This window comes from Hibiscus syriacus, unplaced genomic scaffold (genome assembly GCF_006381635.1).
Source record: "Hibiscus syriacus cultivar Baekdansim isolate YM2019G1 unplaced genomic scaffold, ASM638163v2 tig00109957_pilon, whole genome shotgun sequence".
NCBI lineage: Eukaryota > Viridiplantae > Streptophyta > Magnoliopsida > Malvales > Malvaceae > Hibiscus > Hibiscus syriacus.
In genome coordinates this window covers 3,611,517-3,633,418 of record NW_024062539.1, presented here as the reverse complement: position 1 = coordinate 3,633,418, position 21,902 = coordinate 3,611,517, and the positions used below count along the sequence as shown (strand labels likewise).

The 21,902-nt window shown below is 33.1% G+C and overlaps 1 protein-coding gene across 3 annotated transcripts; it reads right to left on the bottom strand.

Annotated features, from left to right (window-relative positions):
* Nucleotides 1–1,131: 1,131 nt before the first annotated feature.
* On the bottom strand, nucleotides 1,132–5,094 carry LOC120211107 (serine carboxypeptidase 1-like). 3 transcript variants are annotated; one of them, XM_039209733.1, is made up of 7 exons: nucleotides 4,715–5,094; nucleotides 2,821–2,928; nucleotides 2,447–2,721; nucleotides 2,120–2,362; nucleotides 1,827–2,041; nucleotides 1,633–1,738; nucleotides 1,132–1,558 (listed from the first exon to the last, which is right to left on the bottom strand). In XM_039209733.1, the coding sequence occupies exons 1-7, from the start codon at nucleotides 5,067–5,069 to the stop codon at nucleotides 1,400–1,402; spliced, it is 1,461 nt and encodes a 486-aa protein (XP_039065664.1). In that variant the 5' UTR covers nucleotides 5,070–5,094; the 3' UTR covers nucleotides 1,132–1,399. The 3 variants fall into 3 exon arrangements, with proteins under 3 accessions (XP_039065664.1, XP_039065663.1, XP_039065665.1); XM_039209732.1 differs by having other exon boundaries at nucleotides 1,827–2,362; XM_039209734.1 differs by lacking the exon at nucleotides 2,120–2,362.
* Nucleotides 5,095–21,902: the final 16,808 nt, after the last annotated feature.

Genomic DNA, 21,902 nt, shown 5'->3' with positions numbered 1-21,902 from the left:
TGTTTTTGGCTAATGTTGTTTCAATTGAAAAATTATTGTGTGATGCTCATAATGATCCCTGTGAAGGTATTTCTGCAATGGCTAAACTCATGCTTGAACTATTTGAGAAATATTGGTCTGGTCACTCAATTATTATGTATTTTGTTGTTTTACTTGATCCTCGATATAAATTACAACTTCTAAAAGAGTTGTACAATGTTCTTTATGTTGAGGATGAGGTTCAAAGGAGGGTAAGTCTCATTTATAATGAGTTTCTTGACTTATATGTATTTTATTTGATATAAATTTTAGCATGTATTTAAATTAGTATGTACCTTCACTAATATTTAAAATATAAAAAAAATAATCGAACTTATAAACGAATTTATTCGTGAACATATAAACGAGTTTGTTCATGAACATAAATGAACCAAAACACATCTGTTCGTTCTCGTTCGTTTATTAAACGAACATAAAAATTTTGTTCATACTCCTTCATTTAGCATAATAAACGAACATAAACCGACCTTAAACGAACGGTTCACGAACAGTTCACCAAATGCTCCCTACCTACCTAGACAATGTACCATTGTTCCAAGCATTTTTTTCTCTCTGTAAAGCGCGTTCATAAGTTATGCCCGGACAATATCTGGTTCACGATTCAGCTTCGGGACAAAAACAGTCACTGGTTGGATTTGTTTGAAAATGAAGAGTCCTATGGGATATTATTGCGGAAGTGGGCTCCCTACTTAGCTGGACTAGGTCACCGAGCCTATCACCCAACTTGATGTCCCTTGTGGAAAACTGAAGATTCCAGGTTGAAAACAGAAGTGTCAAGTTCTCTGGTTTGCAGCACTGATGTTTTTTATGCCCCAATGTTATCTGTTTATTTAGAAAGCTGAAGAATGATGCTGCTAGTATTTTTTCGGAATGCACTTAATTTTGAACCTGCGGTGATCGATCCAGGGTTGATTCTATGGAGGGGATAAAACATGAGAGTTATGAATCGATCTTTTACCGGAACTACCTTCAAGCTTCTTTATACAATCCCACTTCACAAAGGTTTGAGTATGAAAATGCTTTTCTTTCCCTGCATCTAACTTATCATTTGCAGACCATATGTAATATGCAGTAAATTAGAGATCTGATTGCTATGGCATATTAGGATTGATTAATGTGAGACAATGAATAACCATGCAAAAATAAACTCGAAAAGCTATCTTTTGATGCAGAACCATAGATAAATATGGCACCTCTATTCAGCCATAAAACATGCTTTCCGGAAGAATTTTCTGATGACTCCAAAAAGTAATAGAACATGCTCGATGAGCTATCTATTCACAGGATGAAATGCACTCCTTAGGTTGTCCCATAGTACGGTTAACATGATATATCAAAGACAGCTACATTTTACATTTTCTCAACGGTTGAACCCGCATGCAGAGGGCGGAAGCTTTCCGTTTAAGAAGGAGGAGAAGAGCACCAGGGCCCTAGCTGGCTGGTAACTAGGTACAAAATGTCCAGCTCCTCTTACTGTCACAAATGTTAAGTTCTGGTATCCAACAGCATACCCTCCAACCTTGACAAAATCCAACATTGAATCATTGTCTAAAAGCAGTAATTAGATTAGTAAAATGGAGTACAACTTATTACCTCCCCATGAATGTACCATGGATACCAGGCTGTCTTAACAGGCATCCCCAGTTTGTTTATGGCATATCTGCTACATGTCACAGGCAAGGCACCATCTGTGTCACCACTGTCATGATGCCATTAAACTTGATTAGTAACTATTCAAATTCAAAATCAGAGTTAAGTGAGACTGAGCTTCTTTTCCAATGACTAACCTGTAGACCCAAACCCGAACTCCGCTTTCCATTACTTCCTTAATGACCGGCAACACTGTTAATGGTCTATCTTTCCAGTTTCGATTTACTTCTCCACTGCAGGATTTCCATGGATAAGGAAGAGAAGTAACATTTGCGTGAAGTGCTTGTTGAACTTCTGGGTTGTTTAAGTAGGAATGAACATAATTTTCCGAACAGGGATCGAAAGCCGACACCTGTTTCCGAGCAGGGAACATTGTATTCACCAACTTGACACATAGGGGTAAAACAAAACAGAAGTTCATTTTACTCACGGAATTGGAAGTTGAAGACGAATTGCACAGGGGAGCATAGATGTCATATGTATATATATTACCAGCAGTGTCATTGGCTTTATCCACAAATTCTAAACAATCTTTGGATGATAAACTAAGTTTGGAATAATCACAGTTGGATGCAATTCCATGGTATATTTCATCCGACATAAGTGCATGCGTCCAATAGAAATCAACTGCCCCTCTCATAGTTGTTTCAAAATCAATATAAGCATTACCTATCTGATACATCAAAAACACACCACCTCCTAACATTCAGTACACAAAACACGTGCATAAAGGATAAAGATTCTTATAGGAACTTACTGCAATTCCTTTTAGATTGATTGTAATTTGATTGCTGTGCTTATTGTTTTGAAGGATAGTGCGAGCAAGCTGGGGTACATAGTGGCCTGCATAGCTCTCTCCTGTAATGAAAAACTCTCTGGTTTTGTACTCTGGGAATCTTTGGAGCCAGTTAACAAGAAACGTATAGGAGTCTTTGGCAGTTCTTAGATCCCCACTTAATTTATAGTCTGAGGTTCTATTTGAGTACGAGAATCCCACACCGGCCGGGGATTCTAAAAATATGATGTTGGCATCTGACATTAACACACAAAATATTAGCATTTTTCAATGATTGTATAAATTTAGGTTTAATTTTCAAGGAAACACTGATAATTTGGCAGTTTTGAACTTACCTTGATTCCATGCGTATTGATTTGGATCCAAGGTGTTACCATCTTTATTTACTCTAAATGGGCCAAGTTCCATCATAGCTCCATTTCCAATGGAAGAGCAACCAGGCCCTGCCCATAAAATATGCCATAATGCATGTTGTATTGTTTATCTATACTATATTTCCAAAGTTGATCAAAACTCATTCAATTAAGTTTTCAAATGAGTTGCTGACATCAATTAATTAGGAGCCGATTTAGTAGAAAAATTATTATAATAACCTTCCTTTAAATAGTACTAGTTAATTTTATTATGATACCACTTTTATCTTTTAATATTTTTATATTATTATTTTTTTTAATTTAGTATGATTACAAGTGGTAGTATTTGTTCTGAATACTTTCAACCATTTAACAATAATTTTTTAAATGCTCTGCAGTCATATATATATTAAATATGATTTACTAATTACTAACAAAATTCTTTACCATTAAACTAATTGTCATTATTAAATAAATTTTAAAAATATTTTTTACCTACATTATGAATATTAAATATGATAAAAATATAATATTTTAAATTTATTCAATAATATCGTAAGATTATTAGTTTCTATCCAAGTCTATCACATTTTATATTTTGAAGGCAACTTTAATATTTAAAACTAAATAAAGTTTCATTGTGAAACAAAACTAAATAATGTTTAGGCTCAAGTGGGGAGGGATGTATAGATAGATGTTTAAGTTCTATAGAGAATTTTTTCCCAATTTTTTATTTTGATTGTATATATGTTATATATAAGTATTTTGATTATTGTTACAAATTAATGGAATTTATTTGACATATGTTCTCATCATTCATTTTGAAGTACTTTAAGTTATATATAAATGTTATAACTGAATTATATCACAAGTTAAACAGATAAAAAATCAATAAAAAATATTTTAAAATTTTATAAATGTAATAATATTTTATAATTGATTCAATCATACTGTAAGATTTGTTTTCTTCATTTGTGTTCATAATATGTTAGTATTTTAAAGGCAACTTCACTATTTGAAATAAAACGAAGTCTTGGCTGCAATAAGGAATGTATAGTTAGGTCTTTGAGGCACAAGTTTAAATTTCACATTATATAGAGATTTATTTATTAGATTTAGTGATATTTTTTTGTCTTCAAATTTATTTTATAAAAATTTTAAAATTTTTCGTCTAATTTGTAATCTTTAAATTTTTTTAATTTTTTTTATCAATTTAAAACAATTAATATTAGAAAAAGTAACAAATTTATTAGGATGATGACGTTTCAATTTTTATCAATATTAATGTCAGTTATTTTATCTTTCTGTGTAAAAAATTATAATAATTTAATGATAAAAAAATTGAGGACCAAAAGAGATTAAAAAATTAAGGATAAAATGTTTACAGTTAAAAATGTCATTAGGCTAATTAGTTCTTATTATAATTCTCATCACTCTTTTTCTATTTTTAAAATAAATGATTGAATATAGTTTCATGCCAGTTAATTCAGTAACAAAATACACTAATAAGAATCAAAAGTTTCATTAGGGAAAGAGAGATGGACTAGGGGTAATCGGGTGTAGTCACATCCCTTAAAAAATTTAAATTACCTTTTATTTTAGATTTTTTTCTTTGTATTTTCTATTGATTATCTAGTTTCGTACATTTTGAAATTTTATAACTTCACACCCCTATAATATTTAATATATTTTTTTAAGTTTACAGGCCTGACATAAATTAAATTCATGCATCTTCTTGATTAGGGTTTTAGCTTAGGACTCAGGGGATCAAATCCGGCATTTTGGCTATTACCAGGTAGATAGGCTTTACGGTTTCCATGGATGGTCAAATTGGTGTAGCAGATAAGCAAAAAACATAGAATATAAGCATGATTACCTCCATTAAGCCATAAAACCAGTGGCTTACTCGAAGCATTGCGATCTGACTCCACGAAATAATAGAACAATGCTCGGCCCGCCTCAGGATCAACCGTCACATAACCCGAATACTGATGAAAATCCACCCCATCACCGGGCTGTCCAGGCAAACTTCCAACTCTATCAACCTCTTTCAGTCCTTCCTGAGACCCAATATAAACAGCATGTGGCTTCTCCCAGCTCAACGCGGTTTCCCATGTTGACGCACCATATAATTCTTGCCTCAATAGTTCAAAAGGATTCAAGTCTGTGCCCTGATAGCACCGAACGAGTCCCAGCAGGCACGACAGAGACACCCAAATGATTAACACCATTGTTATTCTGACCTGAATAATTGAGTTGTGGGGCGTTTTAAATTATCAAGGTGGTGTTGGTGGGGAATTTGTTCAACCGTAATATTGACTCTTGAGTCTAAACTCTTTAAAGATGGAAGACTATACGGTTGCTTTATTAATGATATTTTAATGTGTTTCATACTTTCTTCTTTGACTTAATATTATCATAGTCTTGTTTAATGGAATCTTTTGGCATCATTAATTCCATCTAACCTACCTCCTAATCTGCATCACTCAAGTTTAATCTGAGTCCAGCTGTGGAACACTTCAATCAGACTGGGAGTAGTTTATAAAACATACAAGGGATGATGTCACATTTGATATCTATACTTTGACAAAATATCTAATGTATTACATACACTTTTAAAATGTTTAATATAGTATATATACTTTGATGAGATGTGTAATGTGGTACTTGTACTTTTAAATTATCAAATGTAATACATGCCCTTTGATAAAATATCTAACATGATTCTTGTGCTATCATTTTATGCATTATTATAGTGCATATGAATTTTTATTGATTTATTTTTGCACTTACTAATAGTATTAACCCGATTATCCTAATAATAAATGGAATGGTAGTTCAGGTAAATCACTTACTAACGGTGTTAATTTGAGTATCATAATAATACATATAACAATTGTTCATATACTATACTAAACATCTTAACGAAGTACAATATCACGTTAGATATTTTAACAAAGTAAAGAAGATATTATATTACCAACAACCAGTTGATCTAGTGGGATGAGACACTAGATGCCTTAAGCGAGGTGTTAGGGATTCGATTCCTTGCGATTGCGAATGGAGCAAATTGGGTTGGGAGAGTCGCCCTTGCCTCTGCAATACCCAATCCATATTAATTGATTAATAGATCGGATACCAGTAGTTATACTAAAAAAAGATCACGTTAGACATTTTAAAAATAAAGGTATGACGTTAGACATTTTGTTAAAGCACATATACCATATTGAACATTTTTTCACATGATACGTACCACATTAGACATTTTAAAATATAAATATTTTATTAAATATTTTGTTAAAATATAAGTACATAATATTATATTACCTTAATGAATTAACGAAGAAAATGATCACTTTTATTTGAATTGTATTCATTTTTTATCATCGATTTTGATAAAATTATGTTTCAGACACTTAAGTTATCTATTTGTTACATTTTCAGTTGTTATATTTTGGTCACCAAGTCATTAGCTTTGTTAGTTTGATGACACAAAACTATAGTAAAAGGGATTAATTTTTACAGTGCTATTATGGTAGTATATTGTATTGACATGGTGATACACATGTGAATGATGATATGATAAAGGGGCTTAATTAATTTTTCGGTAAGTTTGAAGGTATAATTTATTTTATAAAAAATTCAATGACTTATTTAATATTTGAAAAAATAAGTTATATTATAAAATAATTATTAAAATTTTAAAGATGTGAACACTTTCATTGAAAAAGCCTTGGATTGTCTCTAGAGAGATTAAATCTTTTGTTATTCATTGAAAATATTTCCAATAGAATAGTGTTTATATTAAAGTAAAAAAAATTAAATTTTGATATTGTGATCTGAACTAGATTCAAAATTCAGATGTATATTATTTATAATTTTAACTATAATTAAAATATATTTGTATTTCTTCTTCTTCTAAATTCTAAATCATAGTTAATATATACTCAAATAAAGTACAACCGCAAATAATTATTACAAAATACAAATTAAATCTAATAATTTAAAACTCACCAAAAAAATTGATAATTTAGATAATACACACCTAACAACAATAAATTTTAAACCAAAACAAATGTAATAAACATGAGGAAATAAAGAATAACAACGATGCATTAGAACCATCAAATACACACCAAGCATCACCGATTTCACAATGGAGATGTTAATGGGCCGAGCCTAGGCCTTGGCGTTGAAAATCTAATAAACATCATTTAAACCTTCTCACTTTGCTTAGTTAAATCTGGAAGTATACTATTGATTTTTATTCAGTTTTTACTTGAACAAACTACTAGCCATTAACTTTTATCTAGATAAAACATAAATTAAATTTTTAATTAAAATGATTGTAATCGATCATTACAATCTGTGTAAGTTGAATGCTGAGCTTTAAAAACACTGAAACATGTTTTTAATTTTTTACATGTTGTTTGATAGTTCAATAAAAACACTGAAACATGTTTTTATTGATTTCAGTAAGTTTTGTGTTATTAGCTGCAAATTAATTATGGATTTAAAAATCTTTTCACAAAGGGGCATTTGGTTCGCAGAAAAGATCATTATCAAGTTAATAACTTGTTACTAATAGTTGTATTTTTTGGTTAAAATGGTGGGAATGTCATTGCCTCCAAATTCTTAGGTAATGAACAATTCCCACCATTTAAGACATAAATACCCCTAAAATAATGATCTTTTTTATATGGATCCTTGTCAATTCTTATTCTTCGTGTTTTACTCAAAATTATAAACTTAATAATAATACACAAAGAGTTTAATTTAATAAAATATTAATAAATTTGAGTTGTGAAAATTATTTTATATTTTCAATATTTAGTATATTATTTTATAATTTTATGAGGTGAAAATATTATTATTGTAAAAATGTAATTATTTAAAATAATATTTAATTTTGAGTTATAAAAAATAGATCTTATACATTAAAAATAATATATTTGTTTTCTCGAGATCACAATATTATTTTTCATATTATATTATATTTTATATAAATAAATATGATACTTATGAAAATTATTTAAAAGTATAAGTTTGATATATTAATTATATGTTAAATTTATTTTTCTTTAAATTTAGATAGTGCAATAAATTAAAATATTTTTATGAATTTTCATTCAAATATTTATAATTTAATATTAAAGTTTTACTTGTTTAAAAAATATATATGACAATGATAATTTGGTAAAATATGCATCCAATTAATCTTACATTCCTCCAACCAAATACTTATATTCATCTAACAGAGTCATACAACATTCATATAGTAATGTTATATTCCTGTAATCTTATTCCCAAAGATAATCTTACATACCGTAAACTAAACGTACCCTAAGCTCAATAAACACTTGTCACCATTTCAGCATTGTTTTTGAAGGCAACCGTTCCAACGGAAGCGGGGATGATCCACGAGTGATGAGTATTTAATATTATATTATATATATATATGTATATATTGTTATTTACTCTTTATTTTCTATTAGTTATTATTGATTTATCTTTATTTTAGGTTTATTTTGGACATGGGCTTCTTTAGATTAATTAGTCCAAAAAAACTAGCAGATTTCACCGATCCAGTCAGCATCTTCTACAAGACGAACAAAATTATCTTGAATATTTTATTTTGAATTACATGAGACAGAATTATCCAGAAGATAAAGCAGAATCCAACCAATACTATAAGAATTAAATATTTATTTTTATCTTTTGGGATAAACCTTTTAAATTTAAGATTTTTAGTTTGATTATTTATTATTATTATTTATTTAAGAATTGGTTATTTACTTATAACTCTAGGTAGAATTTTTAGTTTGATTATATCATTATCTTTTATTTAAGAATTAGTTATTTTATTTACTTAGAACTCTCGAGTTATAAATATCCTTAGGTTCAATAGTTGAAAGAGATTGAAATTTATATTTCCTTGGTTATTTATTGAAGTTATACTTTGGTTCGAAACTCAATTCTAAATCCTGAGAATTAAAATTTATTCTTCATAACTTCATATTGTGGTTAGACCAACAAGGACAAGATTTCGGAGATAGACTTCGAAATTTCGATTAACCAAAGAGAAGATTTAGTTGTAGGGGTTGGGTCCTGTTGACTATAATCGGCGTACATCACGGAGGGAAAATTTTATTTCGATGATAGATCGAAATTGAGGCTAAGTAAAATTTAAAGCTATAACATCTCTATTGGAGTCTTCTATTTTATTTATTGTATTTATTTTTTCATTATTTTCATTATTTTATTATTGTTATAATTGGAGGTAGAAGGAGATTAAAAATTAGAAGAAATGAAAGAAACTCATACTTTTCATTAGAAATTCAAGATATCTTAGTACAATGAAATATTTCCCCTTTTATGTTATACAACGTCCTAAGCTGGTTACTGCCAACTGTGTCTTCCAACAAATCTGCCATTGCTGGTGTGGGTCCAGGTGAGTCTACATCATCATTAGTTTGTAGTAAGCACGGTGCTAGCCCGCTTCTCTTCCTGGCCTCTTAGCCCATTTCCTCTCTTCACTTGATCCATCTTCAAGCGCACTTTACTTCCAAACACGCTGTCATTTTGACACTCCTCAACTACAACTGTTTGAATTGTTCTTATTCCTCCCGATGATCAAAATCCCAAATCCTCCAATCCCTATTTCCTCTTTGTTGTTCATGAACCCTAATTCTCTCATTTTCCCATTCAAGCTCGTAACAATACCCCCTCATTGACTGGATCCTTGTCCCCAAAGATAAAAATTCCAGGAACTACGATTTTAACATCGAGTCCCAAGTTATGTGCTCATTCTCCAAATTCAACCACTAAATCAGAAGTTGACTAGTCGTACGATTTTGTCGTTTGACGATGTGTTTATCGAGCACCACTGTTGGATACACCCTTAACTGTCCATCGTTCCCAACTACAAGAGGGTCCATCATGGTAACGACTATATCACCAATATTTTTCTTAAGGAGACTAACGTTGAATACTGGATAAATTCTTGAAGTATGTGGTAACTGCAATTGATACACAACTGAACGAATTTGTCTACAACCTTGTATTGGCCATAAAACCTTGCAGAAAGCTTTAAATTTTTTTCGAAAGGCGATGGACGTCTGACGATGTAGTTGCAGCTTTAGGTAAACCTCGTTTTCAATCTAGAATTGTCTGTCAGATTGTCTTTTCTCTGTATTTTGCGTGCGATGTTGAGCCTTAAGTAAGTTGTCATTTAGAACCCGATTCATTTGATCTCGTTGTTGCATAAGTTCTTGAACTGCTTGTACTGATAACCCTTGAAATGAGATAACAAGGGATCTTTGTAACCATACAAAGCTTCAAAAGGAGTAGTCCCGATAGCAGTATGAAAATTTGTGTTACACTCAGCTTGTGGAAGCCATTTCGCCCTTAGGTTTTAAAAAACAGAGAGCTCGCAAATATTGTTCCAATCATTGGTGTTTTTTCATATGTTTCTTGGTGATATGTTCTACTGAATAGTGTAGAAGTCCCTAATTCCTTCCTGAATTCCTTCCAGAACAAACTTGTAAACGTTCTGTCCCCGTTTGAAATAGCCATTTAAGGCTGACCACTACAATATAAGGATGAGCCAGTCCAATGAAATGACTATACTTTGTAAATTTGACCACCACAATGAAAATACAGTTGAATTTCACTGAAGTAGGCAAACCTTTAATGAAATCCATAGTGATAATCTCCCAAGGCTTCGAAGGAATATATAGTGATTGTAACAACCCTGGTTTGGTAACATGTTCCGATTTAATTCTATGGAATGTACCACAGTGTTGCATATGAAATAAAACTATAGCTCTCTCTCTTGGCCAATTGAAATAAGAATTCAAACGCGGGTAGGTTGTTGGCCCCCAAAATGACCTTCCAAAGGAGAATCATGCTTTGTCACAATCAACTCATTTCTCAAATTTCTTGCAGAACCAATGAAAACCTTTCCTTTGAACCTCAGCACTCCTTTAAAGTATGTCCAATCTAGCATGGAGTCATTTTTTATTGTTAAAGCAGTAATTAACTTTTTAGCGAACTCATCCTCTACGTAATTAGTTTCAACCTTTTCCACCCAAGTCGAAATATGTAGCCATAAGATCATTTATTTCACCCTCATCTCCATAACTTTGGGAAAGAGCATTAGCCACCAAATTTGTTTTCCCCTTTTCGTAATGGAGGACATAATCCAGGCTGAGAAGTTTAGTAAAACCTTTCTTCTGGAATATAGTGATTAATTTATGCTGCAACAAATACTTAAGTTGTTTGTGGCCAGTCTTAATAACAAATGACCTTCTTTCCAGATAGTGGAGCCATTTATTCACTACCATTAATATAGCTTAATACTCTTTCTTGTAAATGCATTTTTCAAAATGTCGTGATCCCAAGGCTTTACTAAGATAAGATATTGGTTGGCCTTCTTGAGATAGGACAACCTCAATTCCTTTCTAACTCGCATCAGTCTCCAAGCAAAAAGGGTTTAGAAAAGTCAAAGAGTACTAGGACATGAGCAGTACACATAGCCAGTTTCAACATTTCAAAAGTTGTTAGAGATTCTTTATATCACTGTCATGGTAGCTAGAGAAATAGAGAAGAGAATTGGGGAAGAGATGGAATTAGGGTTTAAGGAATTGGGAGCTCGAAGGTTAGGGATTTGGGATAAAGAGGAATCGAGAAACTTACCTGATGGAATTGTGGTTTTGGAGCAGACCAAGGGAGATAACCAATCTGATGGGTATGTGGAATCGGGCCGGCCTGATAGAGAGACCCAAGTCATTACAATCATTGAAGACCAGGAGATGATGACAGCCCAATCGTGAAGCCCAAGAAGCAATCTGTTACAGGAATCTAGCAGTTAGACTACAAGACAAAGGCAGTGACAACTGTACATAAATAATTGGTTGTTGTTATTAAATATATGTAACAGAATTGTAATTGAGAATTATGCTGAGATTTTTCAATGCAATTCTTCATCTTCAACTTTCTTCATTTATAAAATCCCAAGTCTATTACTTTCTTCATTGCAATTGTGACAATTTGGTAATCAGAGCCACGTTAATTGATCCAAAATTCGAATATTTTTTTTGGGATGCCTAAGAAAAATACTAAAATGGTTGAAACGAATCTGATTGAAGCAATTGATATACTTTACCTGTCGAGCAGCCAGAGGAAGTGCCGAAATGGTGGGTTGTTCAACGCGAGAAATAGGAGGAACATTTAGCTACCTTGGAAGCTCAATCTATAGAAAATAATGGGTATCTTCAGAAGATTATTCAGATGATTGCAAAAAGTGCAGAGGAAGTTGATCACCTAACTCCAGCAACCAGTAAGAAAAGAGCTGAAATTCCTGCACCAAAAATAGAAGGTAAGACACCTTTTGAGGTTACTGTAATTAATGAGCATGAAAGATACTCTTTTAAACCTGGAGAACTAGGTATTTTACAATCTAAACCTGGTGATAAACAATCTGATCCTATTTTTCCAAATGTTCCATCTTTGAGACTGGTTAGTAATGGAGATGACTCAGGAAAGAATTCTAGTGTTATTCCTGCTAATGTTGGTGCTTCTGTTTCATTTTCTAGACCTCGAATTGAACTTCAATTCTTCGATGGTTCTAATCCTAGGAGTTGGTTGCAGAAATGTCAAAAATATTTCAGAATATTTTCTATTCCTGAATTTCAACAGATTGAAATAGCCTCTATGTATTTGACTGGAAAGGCTGAAACGTGGTTTGATGGGTATCTTATGAACAAACATAAGGTTACTTGGCATGAGTTTGCAGCTAATTTGTGTCACAGATTTGGCAGCAGTACATATATTGATGTGGTGGATGAGTTCAACAAATTAACTCAGAAGGGTACTGTGGAAGAGTATCAGGAACGTTTTGATGAATTAATGCCTCTTATCATACAACAGAATCCTCATCTTGGGGTAGAATATTTTATTTCTAGTTTCATTAGTGGCTTAAAGGATGAATTGAAGCACAAGGTTAGAGCACATGAACCAAAATCTTTGGCTGTTACATTTAAATAAGCTAAACTTCATGAACTTGCTGGTGAAATTGAAAGTAAAAAATTTCGAATTCCTGTTCGGAGGTTCTACAATTCAAATCAAACTTCTACAGTGAAGAATTTCTCTAATACAATTCTTCCTAAGCCTAGTCCTCCAAGTAACAACACTAAGCAGAGTCTTTTAGATTATCGCAGAGCTAATAATCTCTGTTTTAAGTGTGGAGACAAGTTTACTCCTGGATATCAATGTAACCAAAAGCAGTTGAATTGTATGAATGAGGGTGAATTTGTTGAAGATATGGAAGAGGAGAATATTTAAGAGACTAAATTACCAGATTCTGTGACTCAAACTGCAGGAGCCAAAGATTTTGAAATTTCAATGAATGCTTTAAATGGGCAGGCTAGTTTTTCAACTTTAGGAATTCAGGGGACTATAAAAGGAAGACCCTTAAATATTTTGATTGAAAGTGGTAGTACAAATAGTAGTGTAACTGTTGGTTGGGCTAAGGAAGGAGCAGAGGTTATTTCTACTAGACCTTTGTCAATTACTGTAGCAAATGGAGAGAAACTTTACAGCACACTCATCAGTAAACAACTCCAATGGAAAATGCAAGGACATCTCTTTGAACATGATTTCAAAGTCTTGCAGTTGGGAGGGAGTGATATGGTTTTAGGGTTGATTGGATGAAAAAATATAGTCCTATTTTGATGGATTTTAATGAACTGACATTACAATTCCACAAAGATGGACAAAAAATTTCATTACAAGGAGAGAAAAGGATGCCAACCATTAAATTACTTTTTGAGAATAAATTACAGAAAATGGTTGCTAAAGATGTTACTTTTGCTGGGGAATTCTATTTAATGATTAAAGAAGAAGATCAGTTTTCAATTTCAGCAGACTTACAACCAATTTTACAACAGTATGCAGATATATTTGCAGAACCTGATGGTATGCCACCTGAAAGAGGTCAGGACCATGCCATTATACTTAAAGGGGAGCTTAACCTGTCAATCTACGTCCATACATATTTCTTCACCATCAAAAGGAAGAAGTTGGAGACAGATTAAGGAGATGCTAGCCTCTTCCATTATACAAACAAGTAAGAGTCCTTTTGCCTCTCCTTGTTTGTTGGTTAAAAACAAAGATGGATCATGGAGACTTTGTGTTGATTATAGACAGTTGAATTCTATGACTGTTAAAAATAAATTTCCTATACCAGTGGTAGAAGATCTTCTGGATGAATTTAGTGGTTCTCAGTTTTTTTCTAAAATTGATCTTAGATTAGGGTATTGGCAGATTAGAATAAGACCTGATGATATTGACAAGACTGCTTTTAGAACTCATCATGGCCACTTTGAGTTTAAGGTCATGCCATTTGGTTTAACAAATGCACCAACAACCTTTCAAACACTTATGAATGAAGTTTTTGGACCATATTTGAGGAAATTTGTCCTAGTATTTTTTGATGACATTCTTATATATAGTAAGTCTATTGCAGAACACAAGACACATTTAAAAATTGTTTTGGAGACTTTGAGGAGGCACCAGTTATTTGATAAGAAAAGTAAGTGTTTTTTGGACAAACTCAGGTGGAATATTTGGGTTATGTAATTTCAGCTCAAGGTGTGGCTACTGATTTTTCCAAGATAGAGACTATGAGGACTTGGAAGATGCCTACAAATTTGAAGTCTCTTAGAGGATTTTTGGGTCTTACAGGCTATTACAGGAAGTTTATACGCAATTATGGAATGATTAGTAGACCACTGACTGATATGCTCAAAAAGAATAATTTCACATGGACACCTGAGTCCAGAGTAGCTTTTGAGACACTTAAAGTAGCCATGTCTTAGGCCCCTGTTCTTGCTTTGCCTGATTTCACTAAACTATTCTGTTTGGAAACAGATGCGAGTTCTATTGGTATTGGAGTTGTTTTATCTCAGGATGGACGTCCTATAGCCTATTTAAGTAAAGCTTTAAGTCCTAAACATTCTGATTTTTCTGTATATGAAAGGGAATATTTAGCCATTCTTATGGAGTCAATAAATGGAGACATTACTTTGAAGGAGTTCCATTTGTTATCAAAACAGACCATGAAGCACTTAAACATCTTTTGGAACAAAGACTCACTACCTCTATCCAAAAGAAAGGACTTACAAAACTTTTAGGGCTGGATTATACAATCCTGTACAGAAAGGGAAGAAGCAATTTGGCTATTGATGCTTTATCTAGAAAAAATGAAGCTGAATTACAACAGCTGACTGTGACAACTATTATTCCACAATGGGTTCAAGATCTTGAAAAAAGCTATACAGAATATGACTTTGCTAAGACTAAAATTGCAGAATTAAGTATCTTCACAGATGATAACAGACAATGGACTTTTACTCAACGAGTTTTGAGATTTAATAGGAAGGTTTATGTGGGAGAAACTAGAGGATTGAGGCAACAAATCTTGACCCTTTTACATGCATCTCCTTTGGGAGGACATTCAGGAATTCAGGTTACTTTCTATAGAGTTCAACTTTATTTTTATTGGCCAAAGTTAAAGAAACATATCAAGGATTTTATTGCTCAGTGTGAGGTCTGCCAGATGACTAAAGTTGACCATTCTCACAAGGCTAGTCTCTTACAACCACTACCAATTCCACACCAGGCTTGGGATATGATTTCTATGGATTTCATTGAAGGTTTGCCATCTTCAAAGAAATTTACTTGCATTTGGGTAATTGTTGACATGTTTACTAAATATGGTCATTTCATTCCTTTAAAACATCCCTACACAGCAACTGAATTGGCAAAGCTCTATTTAGCTCAGATTTATAAACTACATGGGCATCCTAAGTCCATTGTGTCATATAGAGACAAGTTATTTACAAGTGATTTTTGGAAAGAATTTACGAAACAGGTTGGCACAAAAACTCACTTCAGCACTGCTTATCATCCTGAAACGGATGGCCAAACTGAAAGAGTAAATCAGTGTGTTGAGCAGTACTTGAGGAGTATTTGTTTTCTTAAACCCACTATATGGGTTGATTGGTTACCACAGGCAGAATGGTGATATAACACCAACTATCACACTGCCTTAGGTATAACTCCATTCGAAGCTATGTATGGTTATAAACCTCAAGTTTTATCTTGGGGTGGTCAATCAATGGTGCAGACAGTACAAGAGTTATTGGAACAGAGAGATGTTATGAACAAGATTTTACAAGAACAGTTACAGAGGGCACAAACAAGAATGAAAGCGTATACAGAAAAGAAGCGTACATATAAGGAATTTCAGGTTGGGGATAGTGCTTACCTTAAATTCCAGCCGTATCACCAAACATCATTAGCACTTTGCAAGAACCTTAAATTAGCTACTCAATTTTTTAGACCCTACACAGTGATTGAACGATTAGGGTCAGTAGCATATAAATTAAAATTACCTGATCATTCGAAAATTCATCCAGTTTTCCATGTTAGTCTCTTAAAGAAGAAGATTGGTGAACAGCAGATTACCTCGTTCGATCCTCTAGAGATTGATGCTGAAGGCCAGATAAAGGTCTATCTGGCTGCTATTTTGGCCAAAAGAATTGTGAAACGCAATAATCAGGATGTTTCCCAATTCATGATTCAATGGAAGAACTTGGGGAAAGAAGATGCCACATGGGAGGACTACACTGTTTTACGAGCACAGTTTCCAGGATTTGATCCTTGGGGTCAAGGATCGACTGAAGAGGGGGGTATTATCATGGTAGCTGGAGAAATAGAGAAGAGAATTGGGGAAGAGATGGAATTAGGGTTCAAGGAATTAGAAACTCAAAGGCTAGGGATTTGGGAGAAAGAGGAATCGAGAAACTTACCTGATGGAATTGTGGTTTTAGAGCAGGCCAAGGGAGATAACCAATCTGATGGGTATTGGAATCGGGCCGACCCGATAGAGAGACCCAAATCATTACAACCATTGAAGACTAGGAGATGATGATAGCCCAATCGTGAAGCCCAAGAAGCAATATGTTATAGGAATCTAGCAGTTAGACTACAAGACAAAGGCAATGACAGCTGTACATAAATAATTGGCTGTTGTTATTAAATATATGTAACATAATTGTAATTGAGAATTATGCTGAGATTATTCAATGCAATTCTTCATCTTCAACTTTCTTCATTTCTAAAATCCCCAATTCTATTACTTTCTTCATTGCAATTGTGATAACCACTTGAAAGAATCATTCGTTAACATATTAGTAAGAGGCCTACTAATTTCACCATAGTTCCTGATGAATTTTCTATAATATTGCAGTGAGCCCCAAAAAATCCGAAGAGACTAAGTCCTAGGTAATTTCCAATTTTTCATTACCTCAATTTTGGCAGGATAAGTAGCCACTCTCATTGGTGAAATAATACGACCAAGATACTCCAACTGCTTTGTGCCAAAAAAAAAATTGTTCTCTAACAAAAAGTTGGTTCTTCTTTAAAATCTCAAATACAATCCTCAAATAATGAATATGACCAACTAAAGAGGGGTTATAAACTAAGATATCATCAAAAACACCAAGTTAAATTTTCTTAGATAAGGACCAAAAACACCATTCATTAATGCCTGATAGGTTACTGGGGCATTTGTTAGGCTAAATGGCATAACTTTAAACTCAAAATGCCCATGGTGGGACCTAAAAGTAGTTTTCTGAATATTTCCTGTCTAATTTGAATTTTTCAATACCCGAGCATAAATCTGTCTTAGAAAACTAAAAAAAGCAGCCAATTCGTCAGGAGGTCTTCAACTACAGGGATTGAAAACTTATTTTTTAGTCCACTGATTCTGCTGTTTATAGTCAACATAAAATCTCCAACCCTATCATTTTTCTTAACTAACAAACAAGGAGAAGCGAAAGGGCTTGTACTGGTCTGTATGACCAATCGTGCTAGCAATTCTATAATTTGTCTTTCCACTTCATATTTTTACTGATAAGGAAAATGATAGGGCCTTAAATTAAAGGGTAGTGTAGACACTCGTTTTTGTCTGGGTCTACAAAAATACTATATTTATTATTATTATTATTATTATTATTATTATTATTATTATTATTACATATCTTACATTTGTTTTGCAGACCTGACTTAAGCCCAACTGAGACTTAATCACTCAGCCAATCAGAAGCCCAATATTCCAATTGCTGACCCAACAACTAGCCCCGACCCAATTCCAGATCTGATCCCAGAACCCAGCTACAACCCGAGCAGATTTGACCCGGCCCAATCAATACCCTAGGGTTTTTGAAACCCTGGAGAGCCAACTCAGCCGCCGTTGACTTTTGGAGCGACCGTCATCGGAGCCGATTAAGACCCATCCACCAAACAGTGACAACCATCCATCCAAAATGATAACATATCAAAAATCAGTAAAATGGCAGAGAAAAAATCAAAGAAAATTATGTTATCCCGAGGTAATCTAGCCTCTGTTACTAAGCTATCTCATCGATGGAAGAAGAATCATCACAAGTCCATCAAACAACAACAAGTTATCAATCACATGCTAGGGGAGATAAAAGAAAAAGAAGAAAGAGAGACGGGGCATTTAGGAAAAAGGAAAAGGAGAGAAAACCCAGAAAATAGAGAAGAGGGAGGGAAATACAAAGGAGAGATATTCAGGGAGTCTTCAAACATAAAAAAAAGCACATAAAAAAATCAAAACAAGAGAGAAGAAAAAATTGAACCATATCAGTCATACTCGAACCACAACAGAATAAAAAGAAAAAGAGAGAAATAGAGGTAGATACCTTGGTCTGAAGCGACTGGGAAGTCCAAAAGCCGCCGATGTTCAACGTTTTTCCAATAGGTAAAAGTCTAGATCTAGGTCATTAGGGTTTTTTTAGGGTAAACTGAGTTGGGTGTTGGGTTGAGGGTGAGGAGAGGATCACTATAGGGTGGTTTGTACCCTCCGACCACCGTGAGCTCCGCCAGCGGCGGCCTTTGCTTTCTTCCCCGGCGAGGGAAGTTGAGAGAGTTCTAACCTCTCTCTGCCCCTTAACTTCTAGAAATGTGAGGCAAATGAGGGAAATGGAGAAGGAAAGCCCTTTTTGGGGCTTAAATAGTGGGATCAAAACACTACCGTTTTGTCCATTCCCCTTCACCGTGTTTTTCAAGCTTAAAGGGTAAATAACAGCTTAAGTCCCTATCTTTTGCAATCTAATCCGTATTTATTATTTTTAAGGGTAAATCACAGTTTAAGTCCTCCCTTGTCTGCAATGGTTTATTTTGGTAATTAATGAAATCATGTGATATGTTACTTTGGGCACTTTATTTTCGATATTTGTGTTTTGGTCACTGATTTTAGACTTTGTATATTTTTCTTTGATATTCGAATTTGGCCATTACATTTGTAAATATTTTATTTTATTCACAGTTTGGTATTTGGTTTAATTATTGTGTGGTCCTTTATGTTTCTGTTTATTTCATTTTAGTCTTTTATATGATTTATGGGTTATTTTCATTTATAGTACCTATACTATTTAATATTTTCGTTTTGGCTTTGGTTTATGTATATTTATGATTCAATCCTTTAAGTTTCTAATTTTGTTGTTTAGTCCTTTAAGTTTATGTTTATGCTGTTTTAGCCCTTTAAGTTTATGTTTTTGCTATTTTAGTCCTTTAATTTTCTGTTTTTGCTATTTTCCCTTTAAATCGGATATGATTATTGATTGCTTTTATTATTTCTAATTTGATATGTAATATTTCCTTGTTATTATTAATTCTTTTTACATATGTATATATTTTATATGTTTTGTAATTATAAAGGAATGGATATGTTTGGATCTATTTTGCTGTAAATATTTTATTTCGAATGTTTTTCAAGAACATCGATTTGTAGAATGAGCGTGGAAAGCTTCACTTGGTCGAAGTGATGCGATCTAATAAGACATTTTAACAAAATGTGAACTTGAAATCAATCAACTTTATTTTGTTAATTAATTCATTTTGTATTTTAAATCGAACAACGTAATGCATGTTTATCTAAATAACAATTTATTTTATTTTACGCAAATGTCAATTTTCAATTTATATTTGATTCACGTTTTATCGAAGAGAGAATATTCCTTATGGATAAGAAATAGTCGAGGTAGCTTTCCCGACGGAGGATTGCTAATCTCGAGATTTCTTTTCAAGTTAAAGAATTTTCTTTAATTAATAATTCAAACCAAATTAATTAAATTTCAATAAATGGATCATAATTTAATTTTATATTTGATTTATGATTTCCACTATTTACGACAATATGTAAGTGATTCGGTACTAGTTTTTGGGCGTTGTAGGAGTGCTTACTATTCTTCACACGTAACCGACTCTCGAACTTGTTTAAACAAATATTTGGTAAATGCAGACCAATTTTTGTCTTAAAAAATTATTTTTCTTATAATTGTTTTTAAATGACATTTTTAGGTATTTGACCTACCTAATCCAAAGGTTGATGACGACTCCTTCATCCAATTTAATCCAAATTAATTCAAAATCACCCAATTTTTTCAAATAAAAGTCATAATCGTTTCTTAAAATAATATTTAATTGTTTTTTTAAAAAAAGGTTATTACGGTTTGGCGACTCTGATGGGTACTTTTTTTAGAGTCAGGATGTAAGTCTTTTCACATTGTCGTTGTGGTGGAAATTATAACTTATGATCCATTTCTTGAAGTTTTTAATTGCTTCATTTTTTGTCATACTAACATTTGAATTTTTGCTTTCAGATATGTCCAAGTTTTTTTTTGAGTTTTTCCTTTTTCTTTTCCGTTTTAAGTCAAAGGTAGGTACGTTGCTCCTCACACACATCATGTGCATTTGCATGAAATAAGCTCTAGCCACGTGCTTCGATCCAAATTAGTCGAGGTGAATGCTTTACACTCATAAGAATTTATTCTTTGTATGAGTTTTAGCAAATAACCCAGGGGATACATACCTTATACCTTCGTAGGGATTTATTCCTCATATGGGTTTAAGGCAATGAATCCCCTCGAATTGAACTCGTTCCGTTCGAAACCTGTAATGGGTGAGGATCGAGGGTCTAGCAGCCCAAGGGGATATCGGCATCAAGGATAATTCGAGTACCATTTTCCTGTTAGAGCCGAAACCATGCATATAGTGAACCGTACAACAGTCACCCTAGGTATAGTTATACCAAACCTCTGTCCCTCAGTAGGTACCCAAAATAGGTGTACACAACGGAGGAGCATTTATAAACCCTTACCTTTTGCTTTAAGATTCGTAGAATATATTTATTCTTTTTGAATAAATACATGCGAACTAGATACCATGCGTTTAGGGTTATTCTCTTGAAATAAATCATTTTGGGTAGATAGCATGTCCGTGTAGGAATGTTATTTAATTAAAGCATGTTCGGGTAGATATCATGATGGGGTAGGTATTATATTCATTATTGAATAACATTTTTATCTGTATCGATTGTCTTACGTGTACTAATTAATTTCTTTTCTTTTGTTTGTGTATACTAACTTAATTATTTTATTTTGTCATTTTTTCATCATTCTTTGCATTGCGCTGCATCGTCATGACTTAATGTGAAAATGTTGATCAGCAAGGGGATATTCGAGAGAAAATTTTCATAAGAAGAGGTGAAAGTTTTCAATCAAGCAGTCGAGTACACATATATGCATCGAGGGCTAAAAGAAGTTCATTGTACAAGAATGAGACTTGCTCGAAGATCGTGCAACATTCGAGAATGAAACGATGATCCACTAATCTGAGGAGTATTCCAACAGTAGATTCTCATCTACGATTATTCCATTGCTAGTCATCAAGGAGTGATGCACTAACTTCAACAACGTAGGGGTATCAACCGAGTTAGGTCACAGAACGCTTGAAGGGCATCATTTTCAAGGACGAAGATTCGAGACGAAGCAGTGATTCATTTCATACTCAACATCTATGCGAAGGCATATTTGTAAAGTGGATTGTCTTGTAATGTGGAGGCTTTTATCTCTGGTGAAAATTGTTCTATGATATTCATCGTTGGGATCAACATTTTTGCATATGCATTTGCA

What these genes read in the sequence shown, in the direction of transcription:
- LOC120211107 (XM_039209732.1), bottom strand. Translation starts at nt 5,069, where the DNA reads ATGGTGTTAATCATTTGGGTGTCTCTGTCGTGCCTGCTGGGACTCGTT. An exon ending in TCAATCTAAAAGGAATTGCA is followed by an intron (nt 2,363 to 2,446) that starts GTAAGTTCCTAT and finishes TTGATGTATCAG; the next exon opens with ATAGGTAATGCTTATATTGA. An exon ending in CATGGTACATTCATGGGGAG is followed by an intron (nt 1,559 to 1,632) that starts GTAATAAGTTGT and finishes GATTTTGTCAAG; the next exon opens with GTTGGAGGGTATGCTGTTGG.